This window comes from Oncorhynchus nerka, linkage group LG11, assembly GCF_034236695.1.
Source record: "Oncorhynchus nerka isolate Pitt River linkage group LG11, Oner_Uvic_2.0, whole genome shotgun sequence".
Classification (NCBI taxonomy): Eukaryota; Metazoa; Chordata; class Actinopteri; order Salmoniformes; family Salmonidae; genus Oncorhynchus; species Oncorhynchus nerka.
In genome coordinates, this window is record NC_088406.1 from 44,395,661 (window position 1) to 44,414,005 (window position 18,345).

Here is an 18,345-nt window from a genome sequence, read left to right on the forward strand (position 1 = left end):
TCATTTTCTCTGTCATAGTTGAAGTGTACCTATGATGAAAATTACAGGCCTCTCTCATCTTTTTAAGTGGGAGAACTTGCACAATTGGTGGCTGACTAAATACTTTTTTGCCCCACTGTACATGCCTTCACTATAACAACATTCTAAGTAACAGTAACAACAATCGTTTTACTTGCTATGACTGTGATATGTAGTTGTTTCTCTACCTTAGTTAAATGCTGCATAACATTTTGCCCCACTGTAGTATCATTCCGCAAAATAGTAAGCAGCATCATCTGGATATGTGTCCAAACAAAAGTTCAGCATTTGCCTTCTGCTACCATTTCTGCCAAGCCGTCTACCAGACAGTTTGACGCTTACGTTCGATAAATACAATGTATGCACCACACAAAACGCACTGCAACTGCCTCTGCAACGCTGCAAGGCAAACGCAGTGTTTCATTGGAAATTAATATAATCCTGGTGTACTGTACTAAAACGCAATCCCTCTGTCGGTGTGATCGAAGGGTACTCTTTTTGAGCAGACGCTGGCTGGCTGCTGCAACATAGCATCCGATAGATGGGCTACACATACAGAGACAGAGGGGCGCTGTATCGCTCGCTCGTATGCTTTTTCTGATGAGATACATTCAGCCTCTTGTGAATTGAATGTCTTATGAAAGACAGCGAGACGAAAGATACATTATTTTATATTTCTTGGTCAAATTTTCAAACACAAATACACGCTACTAAGCATCAGCACCATCCTCATGATTTTGTAACTACATTCCAAACACTTGCATTTTGGTCCTGCTCCAACATGATACGCCCTTTAAAAGTTATTGGCCATCGGGTTACCGTAGCTTCTCCTGTCACTTATCTGATTTGTTCAGTGGACATACTTTCATCCGTTAATCATACGTTAAATAATTTAAACGTGCCGTATGATTGGTCTAATTATATTATGCCCGCCTTCTCATATTTCGCGGGGCGCAGTTGGACCACAGGCACGTCTGTCAATTTAGTCAAAGCTCTATTTCCGGGTTTGAAAGTTGTTGCAAAACAGCGTCTATCTACTTCACGGGCAAGAGGACAGCCGTCTGTTACTCCACGGTTTATAGGAAGCATCCCTTCTTCTATAGTAAGTGACTGACAATTCCTCTGTATATTTTAACTAGATAAAGTCAACTAAGTGATTAATTAGCTCTGGTGTTTGGGTGTGAAGCCTAATATAGTAGCTAGTGTGAACAACAGTTAAAGCCTTAGCTCATGAGTGCAGGTCTCAGTCACACGTGTTTGTATTACATGTCATGCTCACTGAATCATCTTCAATGATAAGCGAAGCTTAGACTAAATGTATTGGTAGCTAGATTGTTTAAAGTGTGCATGTGTTTGTCTTTCCAGTTATGCTAGCTGAGGTGTTTCAGGTGCTGCGGGGAGCAGGGAAGGTTGGCCATGCATTTACCAACACACAAGGGGAGATGCTGAGGCTAATGGCCTGTAACTCCACTCTGGGCACTGGCGTCAAAGCTGCCCAGGAGGTGGTCGAGGGCGTGATGGGCACAGTCATGGGTGGTGCTGCCATGGTATGTTCAAATGGGAGAGAAGGGGGGCCTTTCTCCACACATCAAATAGATAGATGGACATTTGAGACATAATCACAGTTCAATGTCCTTTACAGCTTTTAGGCTACATAAAGTGTTATAATACTCTGCCAAATACAATTGCATGCAGCATGGTGTATATTGCCTGGAGTGACATTGAATGAGGCACTGAATGTGACTTTTTCCATATTCAGCAACAGTCCATCAAGGAGGATGTGTTCCCTGATGCTGAGGGATGGGAGGAAATGGATCCAGACGAGGCTGCTAAATGGGCGGTGGGCTCCGAATTCCCGCCAGGCCTAGAGGCCACAGAGATGCCCAGCGGAGCGCCTCTCAGCCCAGCTGGGGGTTCAAGGGGAGCAGGCTGGCCCGGCCAAAGTGCCCGGTTCCTGCACATTGCCTCGACGCAATGGCACAGCAGGTTTTTCCATGACTCAGTAGTGGCCAGACTCACCCCAGAGGACATCAAGAAGGCCAGGGAGTCCAAGCAGGCATTTGCCAGGCCTATTGTTAAGCAGAAGGTCAGTGGTGTAGGCTTACCTCCTGATTGTCTTTGATCTCATGTGTGGGCTGTTCCACTGACTGGGTTTTTATGTTGTAGGTGTAAATCATGATTGGGACATTGGGGTTTAAGTTGGTCTGTGCTATATTAGGAAATCATTTCCCCATGTCTAAAGAAGTATCCAATGGCTGTTTTTATATGTAGGCCTACTGTATTTTGCTTCTCATGAATATTGTAAATCTAAAAATCTTTGATGAACCAATTTGATATATATACACACACACACACACGCTGCGTGCACAATTATTAGAACAATTGTATTCCACAGGATTAATTTTATTGTTGAACAAACAATTTCTCTCAGTCAATCCAAAATGTTATAGAACCAGCCTCCCAGGTGGCGCAGTGGTTAAGGGCGCTGTACTGCAGCGCCAGCTGTGCCACCAGAGACTGGGCCCCCAGGCTCCGTTGCAACCGGCTGCGACCGGGAGGTCCGTGGGCGACGCACAATTGGCCTAGCGCAGTCCGGGTTAGGGAGTGCTTATTTATTCAGCCACCAATTGTGCAAGTTCTCCCACTTAAAAAGATGAGAGATGTCTGTAATTCATCATAGGTACACTTCAACTATGACAGACAAAATGAGAAATTCCAGAAAATCACATTGTAGGATTTTTAATGAATTTCTTTGCAAATTATGGTGGAAAATAAGTTTCTCAATAGTTTGTTATTTCCCCTTTGTTGGCAATGACAGAGGTCAAACGTTTTCTGTAAGTATTCACAAGGTTTTCACACACTGTTGCTGGTATTTTGGCCCATTCCTCCATGCATATCTCCTCTAGAGCAGTGATGTTTTGGGGCTGTTGCTGGGCAACACGGACTTTCGACTCCCTCCAAAGATTCTCTATGGAGTTGAGATCTGGAGACTGGCTAGGCCACTCCAGGACCTTGAAATGCTTCTTACGAAGCCACTCCTTCGTTGCCCGGGCGGTGTGTTTGGGATCATTGTCATGCTGAAAGACCCAGCCACATTTCATCTTCTATGCCCTTGCTGATGGAAGGAGGCTTCACAGTAGGTATGGTGTTCTTTGGATGCAACTCAGCATTCTTTGTCCTCCAAACACGACGAGTTGAGTTTTTACCGAAAAGTTATATTTTGGTTTCATCTGACCATATGACATTCTACCAATCTTCTGAATCATCCAAATGCTCTCTAGCAAACTTCAGACGGGCCTGGACATGTCCTGGCTTAAGCAGGGGGACACGTCTGGCACTGCAGGATTTGAGTCCTGGCGGCGTAGTGTTACTGATGGTAGGCTTTCTTACTTTGGCCCCAGCTCTCTGCAGGTCATTCACTAGGTCCCCCTGTGTGGTTCTGGGATTTTTGCTCACCGTTCTTGTGATCATTTTGACCCCACGGGGTGAGATCTTGTGTGGAGCCCCAGATCGAGGGAGATTATCAGTGGTCTTGTATGTCTTCCATTTCCTAATAATTGCTCCCACAGTTGATTTCATCAAACCAAGCTGCTTACCTGTTGCAGATTCAGTCTTCCCAGCCTGGTGCAGGTCTACAATTTTGTTTTTGGTGTCCTTTGACAGCTCTTTGGTCTTGGCCATAGTGGAGTTTGGAGTGTGACTGTTTGAGGTTGTGGACAGGTGTCTTTTATACTGATAACAAGTTCAAACAGGTGCCATTAATACAGGTAACGAGTGGAGGACAGAGGAGCCTCTTAAAGAAGTTGTTATAGGTCTGTGAGAGCCAGAAATCTTGCTTGTTTGTAGGTGACCAAATACTTATTTTCCACCATAATTTGCAAATTAATTCATTAAAAAATCATACAATGTGATTTTCTCATTTTGTCTGTCATAGTTTAAATGTACCTATGATGGAAATTACAGGCCTCTCATCTTTTTAAGTGGGAGAACTTGCACAATTGGTGGCAAACTAAATACTTTTTGCCCCACTGTGTGTGGTATGTATGTGTGTGTGTGTATATATATGTGTGTATATAACATGTCTTAAAGTGCAGTGTTGTCCTTTGGCATTAGCTCAAATTAGCAAATTTGATTGTTACCATTTTAACATTCTAATTTTTACAGCTTAGTGATCGTGCAAGAGAGAGGAAGGTCCCTGCCACGAGAATCAGCAGGCTGGTTAACTTCGGGGGTAAGCGTTTCACTGCAATTAATGTAAATCACCCCCAGATATTGAAGTTGTATTAGGTACAGCTATAGGATTCTATTGCTAGAATGACATACAACCGATGTCTAAGGAAACATGTCCCAGCCAGCATGCAGCTATATTACAATCAATCAATATTTCTTATACTTTCTTAAATCAACTATTATAGTCATGACGTCATTGCACAGCCCTGTCCCTATGACCTTGAGTCAAGTATACCTCTATACGATCACTTACACCAAGCTCTCTGTGACTCATCTTAAATGGTACATGTTACTGTGTGATCGGTGTGTCTCAGAAGTGAATGCATATAGTGGTAGGCACACTTACCGTAGTTCCTTATGTCTGCCTCCTTGGCAGGTCTGGCAGTCGGGCTGGGACTAGGTGCCATTGTAGAGGTGGCGAAGCAATCTATGGGCGCCAAGCGTGCAGGTAGGTTTCTCCATGCATCTCTGAAACAGACCCTGAGATGAAGAAGCTGCATGATATTTGGCTCTGGAGGTTGTACGATTGGCTGCCAGGCTGGACTGACTGAAGTTTGTTTTGTTTTGTAATTAACTGTAATAAACTCCACCATGTCTCTCTCAGAGGGTGCCCTGTTGGACTCACCTCTCTTGTCTGAGGCCAATGCCGAGAGGATAGTGAACACCTTGTGCAAAGTCAGAGGGGCAGCCCTCAAAATAGGACAGATGCTCAGTATACAAGGTATAGTGATCTACCCTCCCCTCTGTCACCCACCACGTTAACTTTGATGAAATGGAATACTTGTTCGATGGTTATGCTGCATCTAAATATTCAGACCATCTGACTTTTTACACATTTTGTTAAGTTGCAACTTTATTCTAAAATTGTATTTTTTTCCCTCTCCCTGAATCTATACACAATGACAATGTGAAAACAGGTTTAGAAATGTTTGAAAATGTATTAGAAATGGAAATATCACATCTGCATAAGTAATCAGACCCTTTACTCAGTACATTGTTGAAACACCTTTGGCTGCGATTACAGCCTTGATGCTTCTTGGGTATGACACTACAAGCTTGGAGTTTCTCCCATTCTCTGCAGATCCTCTAAAGCTCTGTCAGGTTGGACTAGGGAGCATCGCTGCACAGCTATTTTCAGGTCTCTAACAGAGATGTTTGATTGGTTTCAAGTCTGGGTTCTGGCTGGGCCACTCAAGGACATTTCGAGACTTGCCCCAAAGCCACTCCTGCGTTGTCTTGGCTGTGTGCTTAGGGTCTTTGTCCTGTTGGAAGGTGAACCTTTTCCCCAGTCTGAGGTCCTGTGCGCATGTTTTCATCAGGGATCTCTCTGTACTTTGCTCCGTTCAGCTTTTCCTCGATCCCGACTAGTCTCCCCAGTCCCTGCCGCTGAAAAACATCCCCACAGCATGATGCTACCACCACCATTTTTTAATTTGACCTTTATTTATACCGGTTTTTCCTGTAAAGAGAGACCTGGTCTCCAAGAGAGACCTTGTCCAATAGCAGCAGGGGGACAAAGTTTCAGACAAAACCACTTACATACACTAACACAACATTAAACAAAACTATAAACACATATGCAGTACAACAACAAAAAAATAGTGTGATTCACCGTATGGGTGGTGCCAGGTTTCCTCCAGATGTGACGCTTGACATTCAGGCCAAAGAGTTCAATCTTGGTTTAATCAGACCAGAGATTCTTATTTCTCATGGTCTGAGAGCCCTTTGGGTGCCTTTTGGCTCCAACTCCAAGCGGGCTGTCATGTGCCTTTTACTGAGAAATGGCTTCCGTCTGGCCATTATACCATAAAGGCCAGATTGATGCTGCAGAGAAGTTTGTATTTCTGGAATGTTTTCCCATCTCCACAGAGGAGCTCTGTCAGAGTGACCATCTGGTTATTGGTCAACTCCCTGACCAAGGCGCTTCTCCCCTGATTGCTCAGTTTGGCCAGGGCGGCCAGCTCTAGGAACGGTCTTGGTGGTTCCAAACTTCTTCCATTTAAGAATGGAGGCCACTGTGTTCTTGTGGATCTTCAATGCTGCATACATTTTTTTTGGTACCCTTCCCCAGATCTGTGCCTCGACACAATCCTGTCTCTGAGCGCTATGGACAATTCCTTCAACCTCATGCCTTGGTTTTTGCTCTAACATGCACTGTCAGCTGTGGGACCTTATATAGACCGGTGTGTGCCTTTCCAAATCCTGTCCAGTCAATTGAATTTACCACAGGTGGACTCCAATCAAGTTGTAGAAACATCTCAAGGATGATCAATGAAACAGGATGCACCTGATCTCAATTCCAAGTCTCATAGCAAAGGGTCTGAATACTTAGGTATATAAGGCATTTCTGTTTTTTATTTTGAATACATTTGCTAAAATTCCCCCCAATTTTTTTTCACTTTGTCATTAGAGTATTGTGTGTAGATTGAGGAAACCAATAAATATTTAATCAATTTTAGAATAAGGCTGTAATGTAACAAAATGTGGAAAAAGGGAAGGGGTCTGAATATTTTCTGAATGCACTGTATACTAGGTCAATTTAACACTTGTGTTCTTCCCGGTAGATAACTCCTTCATAAACCCCCAGCTACAGAAGATCTTTGAGCGGGTCCGACAGAGCGCGGACTTCATGCCCGCCTGGCAGATGAATGTGCGTCATGCGTACACTCATATCTTCTTGATCTTCAGTTATTGTATAGTACAGAAAGACATTCCATATATTTGACTGTTTGCAAGTCGTATTGGAATTGTGTTGGACTTCTAGACTGATGTCCCCTCTGCTGGGTATGTGACTGCAGAAAGTTCTGGAGGAGGAGCTAGGTGCGGGCTGGAGGGAGAAGCTGTCGTCGTTTGAGGACAAGCCCTTCGCCGCCGCATCAATTGGCCAGGTTCATCACGGGATGCTGCAAGATGGCAGGGAGGTCGCCATGAAGATCCAGGTGAGGGATCCCATAAATATCCTTTGACATCCAAAGAGAACCAGGCTCCAATGCCAGGTTCAGTAGCTATAGTAATGGTAGCTTTAGTATAGTAATGGTAGCTTTAGTATAGTAATGGTAGCAATAGTATAGTAATGGTAGCAATAGTATAGTAATGGTATCAGTCACTGACCCATGAATATAGGAGGTTTAATTTGTCATTGTAAAATCTTTGGATGAAAAAAAACAATCTCCTTAACATCCCGACCCCTAGTTAGTGGTTGGGTGTGTTTAAAAAAAAAAATTTTTTAAACATTAACTTGTAAAAAAAAAAGGTTTATTGTTCTGGTGAAGAAATTCTCTCTGTTTTGTCATGGGAGCTCTAAGATTCAATTATTGATATTCTCAGACAGTCTTTGATCTTCTCTCTCTCTCTCTCTCTCTCTCCATTGCAGTACCCAGGAGTAGCTGAGAGCATCCACAGTGACATCAACAACCTGATGTCTGTGCTGAAGATGAGTCTTGTTCTACCAGAGGGTAAGGGTTCAGAGATCTAAACCTATTGTAATAACATGATGATAATAAGAATTTATTCAACTTATAGACAAAAAGGATCTCAACGCTCCACCTCTGTAGTGCTTGGGAGAATGCCATGAGGAGGCTGCCTCACTGATGTTGACATTTATTTTCTTGCAGGCTTGTTTGCAGACAGTAGTCTAGAGGTCCTTCAAAGAGAGCTGGCATGGGAGTGTGACTACAAGAGAGAGGCGGAGAGTGCCAAGCATTTTAAGTAAGCCCTACACCTCTGAGTCTGTCATAAAGCATGAAGTCTCTTCAGAAGGACTGCTCATTAACTTGAATAGCCTATAGTAGTCCTCTTAGTGTATCCAAATGTTACTATACAGTGACTATAAATTAAATACCACTTAAAATACCACTTTCCTCAGATGGGGATGCTGGCCCTCATTTTATTTTCTAGATTTATTTAGTTTAGTTACTATCAAGATGATACTCTCTCTAATACACTGTGAATCTGATGGTAGTCCATTTTGTGTGCCTGTTGTATAGTGATTCATAGTAATGTACCAGTTTAGTCCTGTTGAGCAGATTTGATTTGTGTCTGCCTCAGGTCACTTTTGGCAGATGACCCATTTTTCCACGTGCCATTTGTGGTGGACGAGCTGTCAGGAAAGAGGGTTCTGGCCATGGAGCTGGTGTCAGGGGTACCGCTGGACAGCTGTGTAGATCTGGACCAGGAGACAAGGAACCAGGTAAGAGCTGACCTCTGATCTCCACCCAGGAGAATAAACATGGGTGAATGTGGTGAATGGTCTTTTTCCTGGTAGCGCTGTGGGGTGATGTTGTGGCCACATCATTACCTACCCTTAGTCTAACTCGGTGACTGGTTGACTGACCGGAGAACTTTTTGTAGCTATGACTGCCCTTAACCCAACTTTCCCAAAGCGTGCAAGTTTTGTTTTTTTGCCCTAACACTACACAGCTGATTCATATTATCCAAGCTTGATGATTAGTTGATTATTTGAATTAGCTGGGTAGTGCTAGGGCAAAAACCAAAACGGGCACGCCTTGGGAACCTGAAGACTGGGTTTGGGAAACTCTGCCTTAACCATTAGATAGGTTGCTAAACTATGACTCTGCAGACCAGCTGTATAATGTGCTCTTCTCAGTTGTCATTGATTTGAAGAAATTAGGCATTTCCCCAAAAATCCTGAAGCAATGAATCACATATGCCATTGTCTCTACAGTAGAGGAATCATGTATATTTATTAGATGGCTCTAGTGATTTGTAGAGTGTGGTTTAAAATGGTTCCAGGTTCTTACTTTGTAAACAGACAATGTTTCACTCATGATTCAGCACCTGTGGCATTGGGATGAAATGAAAACCACAGAAAACTGAGAGGATTATTAAGGATCGGACCCTTTTTTAAATTTTCCCAAAAAATGACTTACCCAAACCTGTAGCTCAGGACCTGAAGCAAGGATATGTATATTCTTGATTTCATTTGAAAGGAAACATTTTGAAGTTTGTGGAAATGTGAAATGAATATAGCACATTAGATCTGGTAAAAGATAATACAAAGAAAAAATATTCTTTTTATATTTGAAATGCAAGGGAAAGGCTACAATGTATTATTCCATCTTAGGCACAATTTAGATTTTGGCCACTAGATGGCAGCAGTGCATGTGCAAAGTTTTAGACTGATCCAATGAACAATTGCTTTTCTGTTCAAAATGTTGTATCAAGTCTGCCCAAATGTGCCCTAATTGGTTTATTAATACATTTTCAAGTTCATAACTGTACACTCTCCTCAGCAATAGCATGGTATTCTTTCACTGTAATAGCTACTGTAGCGCACGTTAGCTCAACCGGCCCACGGTGAGGACACTGATCCTGTAGAGGTTAAAAGGATGCTCTAAAACCACATTTCTGATGCCAAACTATGCACATGGCTCATTTGACCAGTAGAGGGCCGTAACCCGAGTTGAGTGGTGACACTATCGCTCACTATGTAGGGATGTGTCCAAAATGTCACCCTATTCTCTATTAAGGTGGAATAGGTTGCCATTTGGGATGCAGGCTAAGAGTGATAAACTGACCCCTGTGGTCTCAAATGTCTCCCCCCAGATCTGCTTCAACATCCTACAGCTGTGTCTGAGAGAGCTCTTTGAGTTCCGCTTCATGCAGACGGACCCCAACTGAGCCAACTTCTTTTACAACGCTGAGCAGAACAAGGTGAGAGGGCGAGTGATCCTGTGACAAGATGCTGGGGACCCTATATGGCACCCTATTCTCTATATAGTGTGCTACTTTTGATCAGAGCCCACAGGGTGCACAGATTATGTAGGGAATAGGGTGCCATTTGGGTTTCCGAGCTTTATCATTCATCAATACCATGACTCTGACCTTCAAGCTAGTTTTTGTATGAAATAGCTTCATAATGAATTTATAACAGAATACATGTACAAAAAATGTAACATTCATTTTCATGAGAACATACCACTATATTTCCCACGTTTATGAACATGTACGGAGGCGATTGTTGTTTTGGTGGGGATGTGATGTAGTTTAACCTCTGCCCACTGTGTCTCCAGATTATTCTGTTGGATTTCGGTGCGTGCCGGGATTACCCTGAGGCCTTCACAGATGATTACGTACAGGTAAATTAACCTCCGTCGTCTGCATCAACACCAAACGGAGGAAAATGGACTGGAACAGGGACAGACTACCTGGACACCTTTTTGCTATGAGTGCCCTAACAATTACAGTGCATTCAGAAAGTATTTAGACCCCTTGACCTTTTCCAAATGTTGTTACATTACAAGCTTATTCTAAAATAGATTAAAATAAAAAATACTCCTCAGTCTACACACAATACCCCATAATGACAAAGCAAAAACGGGGTTTTAGAAATGTTTTTCTAACGTATTAAAAATAAAAACTGGAAATATCACATTTATCACAAAGACCCTTCACTCAGTACTTTGTTGAAGCAGTGATCACAGCCCAGTCTTCTTGGGTAGTCTTCTTCTTGGGTATGACGCTACAGTCTTCTTGGGTATGACTCTACAGTCTTCTTGGGTATGACGCTACAGTCTTCTTGGGTATGACGCTACAGTCTTCTTGGGTATGACTCTCTTCTTGGGTATGACAGTCTTTTGCACACTTCTGTATTTGTCTTCTTGGGTAGACTCTCCAGTCTTCTTGGGTATTCTTCTTCTTGGGTAGATCCAGTCTTCTTGGGTAACTCTCCAGCTCTGTCAGGTCTGGATGGGGAGCGCTACAGTCTTCTTGGGTATGACAGTCTTCTTTTGACAGGTCTCTTCTTGGGTATGAGAGATGTCTTCTTGATCAGGTCTTCAAGTCCTTCTTGGGGCTCTCTTCTTGGCTGTCTTCTTGGTGACTCTTTGCAACCTGTATTTGGGGAGTTTCTCCCATTCTGAGATCCACTGCTCCAGGTTGGATGGGGAGCAAAGCCAGGTCTCCTGTTCATTGCCTGGCTGGCTGAGACTTGTCCCAAAGCCACTCCTGCATTGCCTTGGCTGTGTGCTTAGGGTTGTTGTCCTTTTGGAAGGTGAACTTTTGCCCCAGTCTGAGGTCTTGAGCTCCCTGGAGTAGGTTTTCATCAAGGATCTCGCTCTGCTCTGCTCTGTTCATCTTTGCCTCGGTGCTGACTAGTCTCTCAGTCCCTTCCACTGAAAAACATTCCCACAGCATGATGCTGCCTCCACCATGCTTCACCATAGGGATGGTGCCAGGTTTCCTCCAGAAGTGACGCTTGGCATTCAGGCCAAATGGTTAAATTTTGGTTTCATTAGACCAGAGAATCTTGTTTCTCATGGTCTGAGAGTCCTTTAGGTGCCCTTTGGCAAACTCCAAGCAGGATGTTGTGCCTTTTACTGAGAAGTGGCTTCCGTCTGGCCACTACCATAAAGGCCTGATTGGTGGAGTGCTGCAGAGATGGTTGTCCTTCTGGAAGGTTCTCCCATCTCCACAGAGGCCCTGTGGAGCTCTGTCAGAGTGACCATCTGGCTTTTGGTTACCTCCCTGACCAAGGCCCTTCTCCCCCGATTGCTCAGTTTGGCTGGGCGGCCAGCTCTAGGAAGAGTCTTGGTGTGTCTTGTGCCTCGACACGATCCTGTCTCGGAGCTCTATTGACAATTACTTCAACCTCATGGCTTGGTTTTTACTCTGACATGCACTGTCAACTGTGGGACCTTTGTATAAACGGCTGTGTGCCTTTCCAAATCGTATACAATCAGTTGAATTTACCAAAGGTAGAATCTAATCATGGCTTTGATTTTGTTCTCTGTAACCTTTTTGTTGACTTAAGTTGGTCTGTCTGTGTCCAGGTGGTGCACGCAGCCTCCATCGGAGATAGGGAGACTGTACTGGAGAAATCCAAGGACCTTAAGTTCCTCACAGGGTTTGAGGCCAAGGTAAGAGGGTAGTTTTGTGCAGTGGTAACTATGGTATCATGAAGCGCATACATTTTTGATGTGTGGTTTATGACATCCCTTCCCTCTCTCTCTCTCTCTGTTCCCTCTCTCCTCTATTTCTACTGGGGTATATACATTGTCATGTACTGTTCTATACTTTTGAGTTAGTAAAAAAAATAAAGGGACATGACTTATTAAAGTGTATAATATTATAATCCATAATGGTGCATGCATGGTTATAACAAGTAACAAAGTGTTATAGATTCAGTGTTACTGAGTTGTTGTGTTGAAATGCCCTCTCTCCCCAGGCGTTCCAGGATGCCCACGTGGAGGCAGTGATGATTCTAGGCGAGGCCTTCACCAACTCTGACCCCTTTGACTTTGGCACCCAGAGCACCACGCAGCGGATCCAGAGCCTGATCCCCGTCATGCTGCGTCACCGCCTCACCCCGCCCCCGGAGGAGACCTACTCCCTGCACCGCAAGATGGCCGGCTCCTTCCTCATCTGTTCCAAGCTTGGTGCCAAAATCGCCTGTAAGGACATGTTCCTGGACATCTACAACTCCTACCAACAGCGGAGGCTGGAGAAGGAGAAGGCTGCCTAAATTTAGGCCTAGATAGGGTCAAAGGTCATTACTAGTGGTCACCCTCTCTGACTGCACCCTAGTGGGGAGAACTGACTGTCCAACTCCCATGGCTGTGTACTATGTTTATTTAAGATATTGTAACTGCACTATACGGGTGATGCACTTTGACTCTGTCAGTGACTTGATGCCACTGAAACTCAGTGAGGTGGTCTGGCAGTAAGGAGTGGGAGGCAGAAAGAACACAGAAAGAAACTCTGTAGCATTTGTGTGATTTGAATCACTTGAGATTAGTGTTAATAATAATTGTGTAAAGGTATGGTCCAACTTGATGTACAAATAATTGATTTGAGCTGTCTCTCTGTTAAGGGAAAAGGTCATGTTTTGAGTGTTGGATTGTATTTTTGATGTGCCCTGGTCCAATGGTTTCCATCGAACTGTAATTTTTAATGCTAATGCCACAAACGTTGCCTTTGTTTCTGAAAATGGCAGTGTTTTTCCCTCAAAGCCATTTTTACACTGAAAGTGAGGTGGATGTTATTGTAACACACTACAAAGATTGCTCTTTCAGATATGATTGCAGTCTTCAACAGGTATGTTTTTTAGCCCAAAATATGTGGGGAATATTTAAGGCCGGGAAACAACTTCTATACAAGGTTTATTTCACTGCCTTTTTTTTGGTTGCATTATTATGAGTCTTGTAAATGTATTTCCATGGCATGTTGATGAGCATTGTTCTACGTATTTTAAAGGACTGTTTGATGGAAACCCTAATGTCCTCGAAAACAGTATGATAAAATAGTCCAGCTAGATGACGCCGTCTGTAAAAAGCATCCGCATAAATGTGTGCGTTGATGTTCTGTTCCATGCACTTTGGGACCATACTCCACCTCCATAACACATAATCAATTATTATTCTGTGGGTGACTATCCTTGCAATAAACAGTTGACTAAAAGGGAGACGTTTTGTCACGGGATAGCTGTTTAAAATGGGTTGAATTCAGAGTATGACGATGTAGTACTTTTTCCACCTCTGCTTCTAAGGACATTTATCAAATAAGATGTAATGACTGGCACATACACTGGGAAAGGAAAGGCTCAGTGATGTTGTAGTTTTGTGTAATGGAAAGTTGGATTGCAATGGTGCTAATAATGACCAGCTGGTTTTAGTTTATATCGGCATGAAAATGGACATTTTGGCCCTAAAACACACATTTTATTAGGCACCACTTTTCACTGTGTCTTGCTAAATGCTGATGTCTACTGAAACCACAGTCATTTGTGGAAAAATGAAACATTTCTTATAGAAGCTAAATCTGGAGGCTTTTTAGGATCTTCACAGTCAGAATTTATCTCTGAAGCTTTTTAAAACACAGCCATTCAGTAGATTCTCATCCACAATCTTGAAGGCAGGACATCATGGCATCTTCTGCCTGACAAGAACACATTTGTCCATTTAAAGGCCATTTATTGTAGTCTTCGACATCAGTTTAGGTTTAATATAATCCAACTTGAAAGAAAAGTTCTGTCACTTCAGTGGCAATAGCGCAGTCACTTAAAAAAAAAAAGATACAATCACACGGTGGCGCTATAGAGTGTGAAACATGGGTCCGTGGTGTTTTTGTAAAACATCAATGGGTAGAGTAAATTTCCATGTCCGGGCTTCTGTGCCAATAGGCTCGCTCAGAAGGCAGGGCCAGCGATTGGAGTTGGGAGAGGAACCCAGTCTGTGCGGCAGTAAGTGCACAGTCAACTAAAGCATAAAGATTACAAACAATTTATTGAAATCGTTCTTTACTGCTCTGTCTTGTTTTTTTGTTTTATTTTATCATAAACGGATTGACTCGTACAAGTATTTGCATCAAGAAGACCACTTGCCCGCATCGGTATCATCGCTTCATCCAATGTTCATGAAGACATTCTGAAATTACATGTTCCTCCATATTTCGTTGGGATTGGATTACACAAAAGGCGGCACGGACTCACACAATTATTCACTCTTCTCATTGGTGAGTTCACTCTATATTCCCTATACCGTTATTTATGGGGACTTGATGTTTTGTTGATTGTTAATGGTTAATAATGAATTAATCTCCGCGCGTGCATGTCTCCGAAGTCTCGTTTTCAAATCCAAGAAATGGGATCAATTATTATGAACAAGATACGAAACAATTCAGATCTATTGAAAAATAACTGCAGATAATATTTTGAAATAGGCTATTTATATGCATGTAATATATTAAATGAATTGCGGTGCCTGCAGTAACCTATGGTTCAATCAAGACCACCCTTACAAGCCCCCCTCTGCATTGCCGAATCATTACGTTCTGAGTCAGATGTATACCATTGTATTCTGCTTGTGGTGTGGAAACATGATCTGGGTTTTATTTAAAGGTAAACTATGAAATATCTGTGTCCGGTGTAGCAGAGCCATATACCCACCTTCAATCGTGTTCTGTGCGGCAGTAGTTTTTGCCTATTCATCTCTACAGTAATACATTTCAAAAACGCGCCCTGCATTTTTATACGACGCATGCCTGCAATGAACCACCTTGTACTGTCATGTAGGCTAGCTGTCAGCATCCTTTGATATGGCAAAGTAAACAGTCAACTGGGATAGTATAGGTGCGGCTGAAAGAAAGTGTATTTTTCCTACTGTATCCTATTGTAATGGAATGATATAAAGCACATCAGTTCTGTGGACCTTCCTTCTGGCCATATAGGAATGGGTCAAGAAAGACCTCAGGCCAGGCCTGGTATGGAGGGATCGACACTAACATTATGCAGAATATATGACTGGTTTGTAAGCTGAATACTATGGTAATACTATGGCAATACTTTGACACAATGACTTGCGGGTTCTGATACTCTGGTAGGATGGCTGAGATATTTGTCCAGACCAGCGTCCAGACATTGACCCCAGATGTCCCCCACACAATACACTCATCCTCTTGTTAGAAACCAATGGTTGTTGAGGCTGGGGAGGATGATGAGGATGCATCAAGTTTCTTGTCATCCCATCATGGCCATACTTATGCGCCCTGACATTGGGGCCGTGTTGTCACCATTAGGCAAAATATGTGACTCAGCAGCCCGTCTGAAAGGCATCGATGACTGTAATACATTGACAGGTGGTGTGTATCTGCTGTATTGACCTGTTTCTCCGCCCCGAGACAGAGAACAGGGGTAGATCTCAATTGCGTTGTCCTCTCTAATCTCTCCTCGTCTCCTTCGCAAACCCCATTGGATGAGAAAGCCAGAGGTCCCTCCCCTCCTTGAGGCCAAAGTGTTGACAGCTCAAGACAAGTTTTACATCGATGCCACCCACCCGTGGAAAAACTCCCACTGTCAAATGTGCAAAGCCAGGCTAGGAATGATCTCTCGAGTACTCTATGTATTTGTAATTTCAAATGTAAAAAACGCTTTAAATGCTAGAGTTGACATGTAGGTATGCATAACATGTATCGATAAACAATAGTGCGTGAACATTCTTTACACGTGTCTTGATTGCATACCTTACATTCTTGAGCACAGCGAGTCATGTTATTTCAGGGGTCTGTCAGTCTGTTGGCCTCTGAGTGCTATGGTTTCCACTCCTTGGTGTCACATTCCGAGTATTAACATGGGGACAGTGTGGCTTAGCCCAGGATTCAGGACCACCTGCCTGGATAGCTAGACAGCTGCATGGGCAGGAATCTCTAGGCCTGGGCTGGGTCTAACCTGGGTGCAGCACTGTGGTACAATGACTTTAAACTTAGGTCTATTGTCTTGGCTGGTATCAGACCATTTTAATGCAGTCAGTAAGAAATGGATGAGGATTTGGGTGAGGAGTATGTACAGTTGAATAAGCAACTGATTGCCTGGCAACCTCTCATCTCCCCAAACTGTTTCCCCTTCCTTTTAGTTAGATTGCAGCATTTCAAGTTGGCACCCTTTTGTTAGCCAGACGGACACACGGAGGGACAGACCAGCTGGGCTCACAAAGGGAGGGGGTCAAAGGTAATCCAATCAGTGGCGAGCTGAGCGGCAGCCAGCAGTGGAGGGCGTTGCTCCCTTTGTGATAATCAGGGTGTGACTGCTGAACAACGGGCTGAACTTCCACCCCGCTCTGACCGGCAGTGTTTGAATATACTGTTTAGGGTTTTGGCCTTGTAACTTCCAGTCGAGAACATGGGAGGGGCCTTTTTTGTCTCTGAAACCAGCCCAGTGATATATAGGTTACTAAAGGAAGTGACTTTGGGATGTGCTATTTTTGTCAGCCTCTTGTCAATTCTCATGTTTGTACTCTGAGTCTGTGTGAAAGGGTCTACGCTCTACTAGTAACCTAGCATTAATTATAGCAATCTATTTTGGGTGGCTGAATTAATCACAGAAGAAAGAGGAGGAGAGAAAGAGAGAGATGGGAAATAGCCAACGGGGGGAAAAAGCTATTTGTCTCCTGTTTCTCTCTATGCCCGACAGAAAAATCCTCAGGTCATTGGAAATGATTACATCAACATGTGCATAGCTTTGAGCCCGAAGATTCTCTTGTCTTCCTCGATTTGTATTGCTGTCATCTGCTGTGGCCCACAATTTTGTACACAGACATTCGTATATCTGGACTTTCTTCTCTTTTCTGTGTCTATATGCTAAGTTGAGTGATTGGTTTTCTTGCTAGTTAATTGCATTCAGCCTATTGTGTCATTTTCATTAGAGCGCTCAATGGCTACGTACAGTGCATTCGGAAAGTATTCAGACCCCTTGACTTTTTCCACATTTTGTGACGTGGCAATCTTATTCTAAAATGGATTATATTGTTTTTTTCTCTTCATCAATCTTTCATCAAGCATCTTGCTCTGTTCATCTTTCCCTCGATCTTGACTAGTCTCCCAGTCCCTGCCGCTGAAAAACATTCCCACAGCATGATGCTGCCACCACCATGCTTCACTATAGGGATGGTGCCAGGTTTCCTCCAGAAGTGACGCTTGGCATTCAGGCCAAATAGTTCAATCTTGGTTTCATCAGACCAGAGAATCTTGTTTCTTTTGGAAAACCCAAGCTGGCTGTCATATCATGCCTCTTACCGAGGACTGGCTTCCGTCTTGCCACTCTACCATGAAGTCTGATTGGTAGAGTGCTGCAGAGATGGTTGTCCTTCTTGAAGGTTCTCCCATCTCCTCAGAGGAACTCTGGAGCTCTGTCCGAGTGACCATCGGGTTCTTGGTCACCTCCCTGAGCAAGGCCCTTCTCCCCCAATTTCTCAGTTTGGCCAGGCGGCCAGCTCTAGGAAGAGACTTAGTGGTTCCAAACTTCTTCCATTTAAGAATGATGGAGGCCACTGTGTTCCTGGGGACTTTCAATGCTGCAGACATTTTTGGTACACTTCCCCAGATCTGTGCCTCGACACAAACCTGTCTCGGAGCACTACGGACAATTCCTTCGACCTCACGGCTTGGTTTTTGCTCTGACATGCACTGTCAACTGTGAGACCTTATATAGACAGGTGTGTGCCTTTCCAAATCATGTATAATCAATTGAATCTACCACAGATGGACTCCAATCAAGTTGTAGAAACATCTCAAGGATGATCAATGGAACAGGATGCACCTGAGCTCAATTTCGAGTCTCATATCAAAGGGTCTGAATACTTTATATTT

General features: G+C 43.5%; 2 protein-coding genes across 2 annotated transcripts in view; both read left to right on the forward strand.

Annotated features, from left to right (window-relative positions):
- The first annotated feature begins 1,023 nt into the window (after positions 1-1,023).
- On the forward strand, positions 1,024-13,669 carry LOC115136958 (atypical kinase COQ8B, mitochondrial-like). Its single transcript, XM_029672892.2, has 15 exons — positions 1,024-1,120; positions 1,384-1,565; positions 1,778-2,104; positions 4,183-4,249; positions 4,625-4,696; positions 4,853-4,969; positions 6,813-6,898; positions 7,047-7,187; positions 7,622-7,703; positions 7,863-7,956; positions 8,296-8,437; positions 9,814-9,921; positions 10,281-10,346; positions 12,039-12,125; positions 12,434-13,669. Exons 2-12 carry the CDS (start codon positions 1,386-1,388, stop codon positions 9,886-9,888), a joined length of 1,383 nt encoding a protein of 460 aa, XP_029528752.2. The 5' UTR covers positions 1,024-1,120; positions 1,384-1,385; the 3' UTR covers positions 9,889-9,921; positions 10,281-10,346; positions 12,039-12,125; positions 12,434-13,669.
- A 735-nt stretch (positions 13,670-14,404) lies between these two features.
- Positions 14,405-18,345, forward strand: part of LOC115136957 (numb-like protein) — a 62,672-nt gene continuing 58,731 nt past the window's right edge. The window contains exon 1 of the mRNA XM_029672890.2: positions 14,405-14,718. The gene's annotated coding sequence lies outside the window, so the exon portion shown is untranslated. The remainder of the gene's footprint in view (positions 14,719-18,345) is intronic.

What these genes read in the sequence shown, in the direction of transcription:
- LOC115136958 (XM_029672892.2), top strand. Translation starts at nt 1,386, where the DNA reads ATGCTAGCTGAGGTGTTTCAGGTGCTGCGGGGAGCAGGGAAGGTTGGC. An exon ending in TATGGGCGCCAAGCGTGCAG is followed by an intron (nt 4,697 to 4,852) that starts GTAGGTTTCTCC and finishes TGTCTCTCTCAG; the next exon opens with AGGGTGCCCTGTTGGACTCA. An exon ending in GAGTCTTGTTCTACCAGAGG is followed by an intron (nt 7,704 to 7,862) that starts GTAAGGGTTCAG and finishes ATTTTCTTGCAG; the next exon opens with GCTTGTTTGCAGACAGTAGT.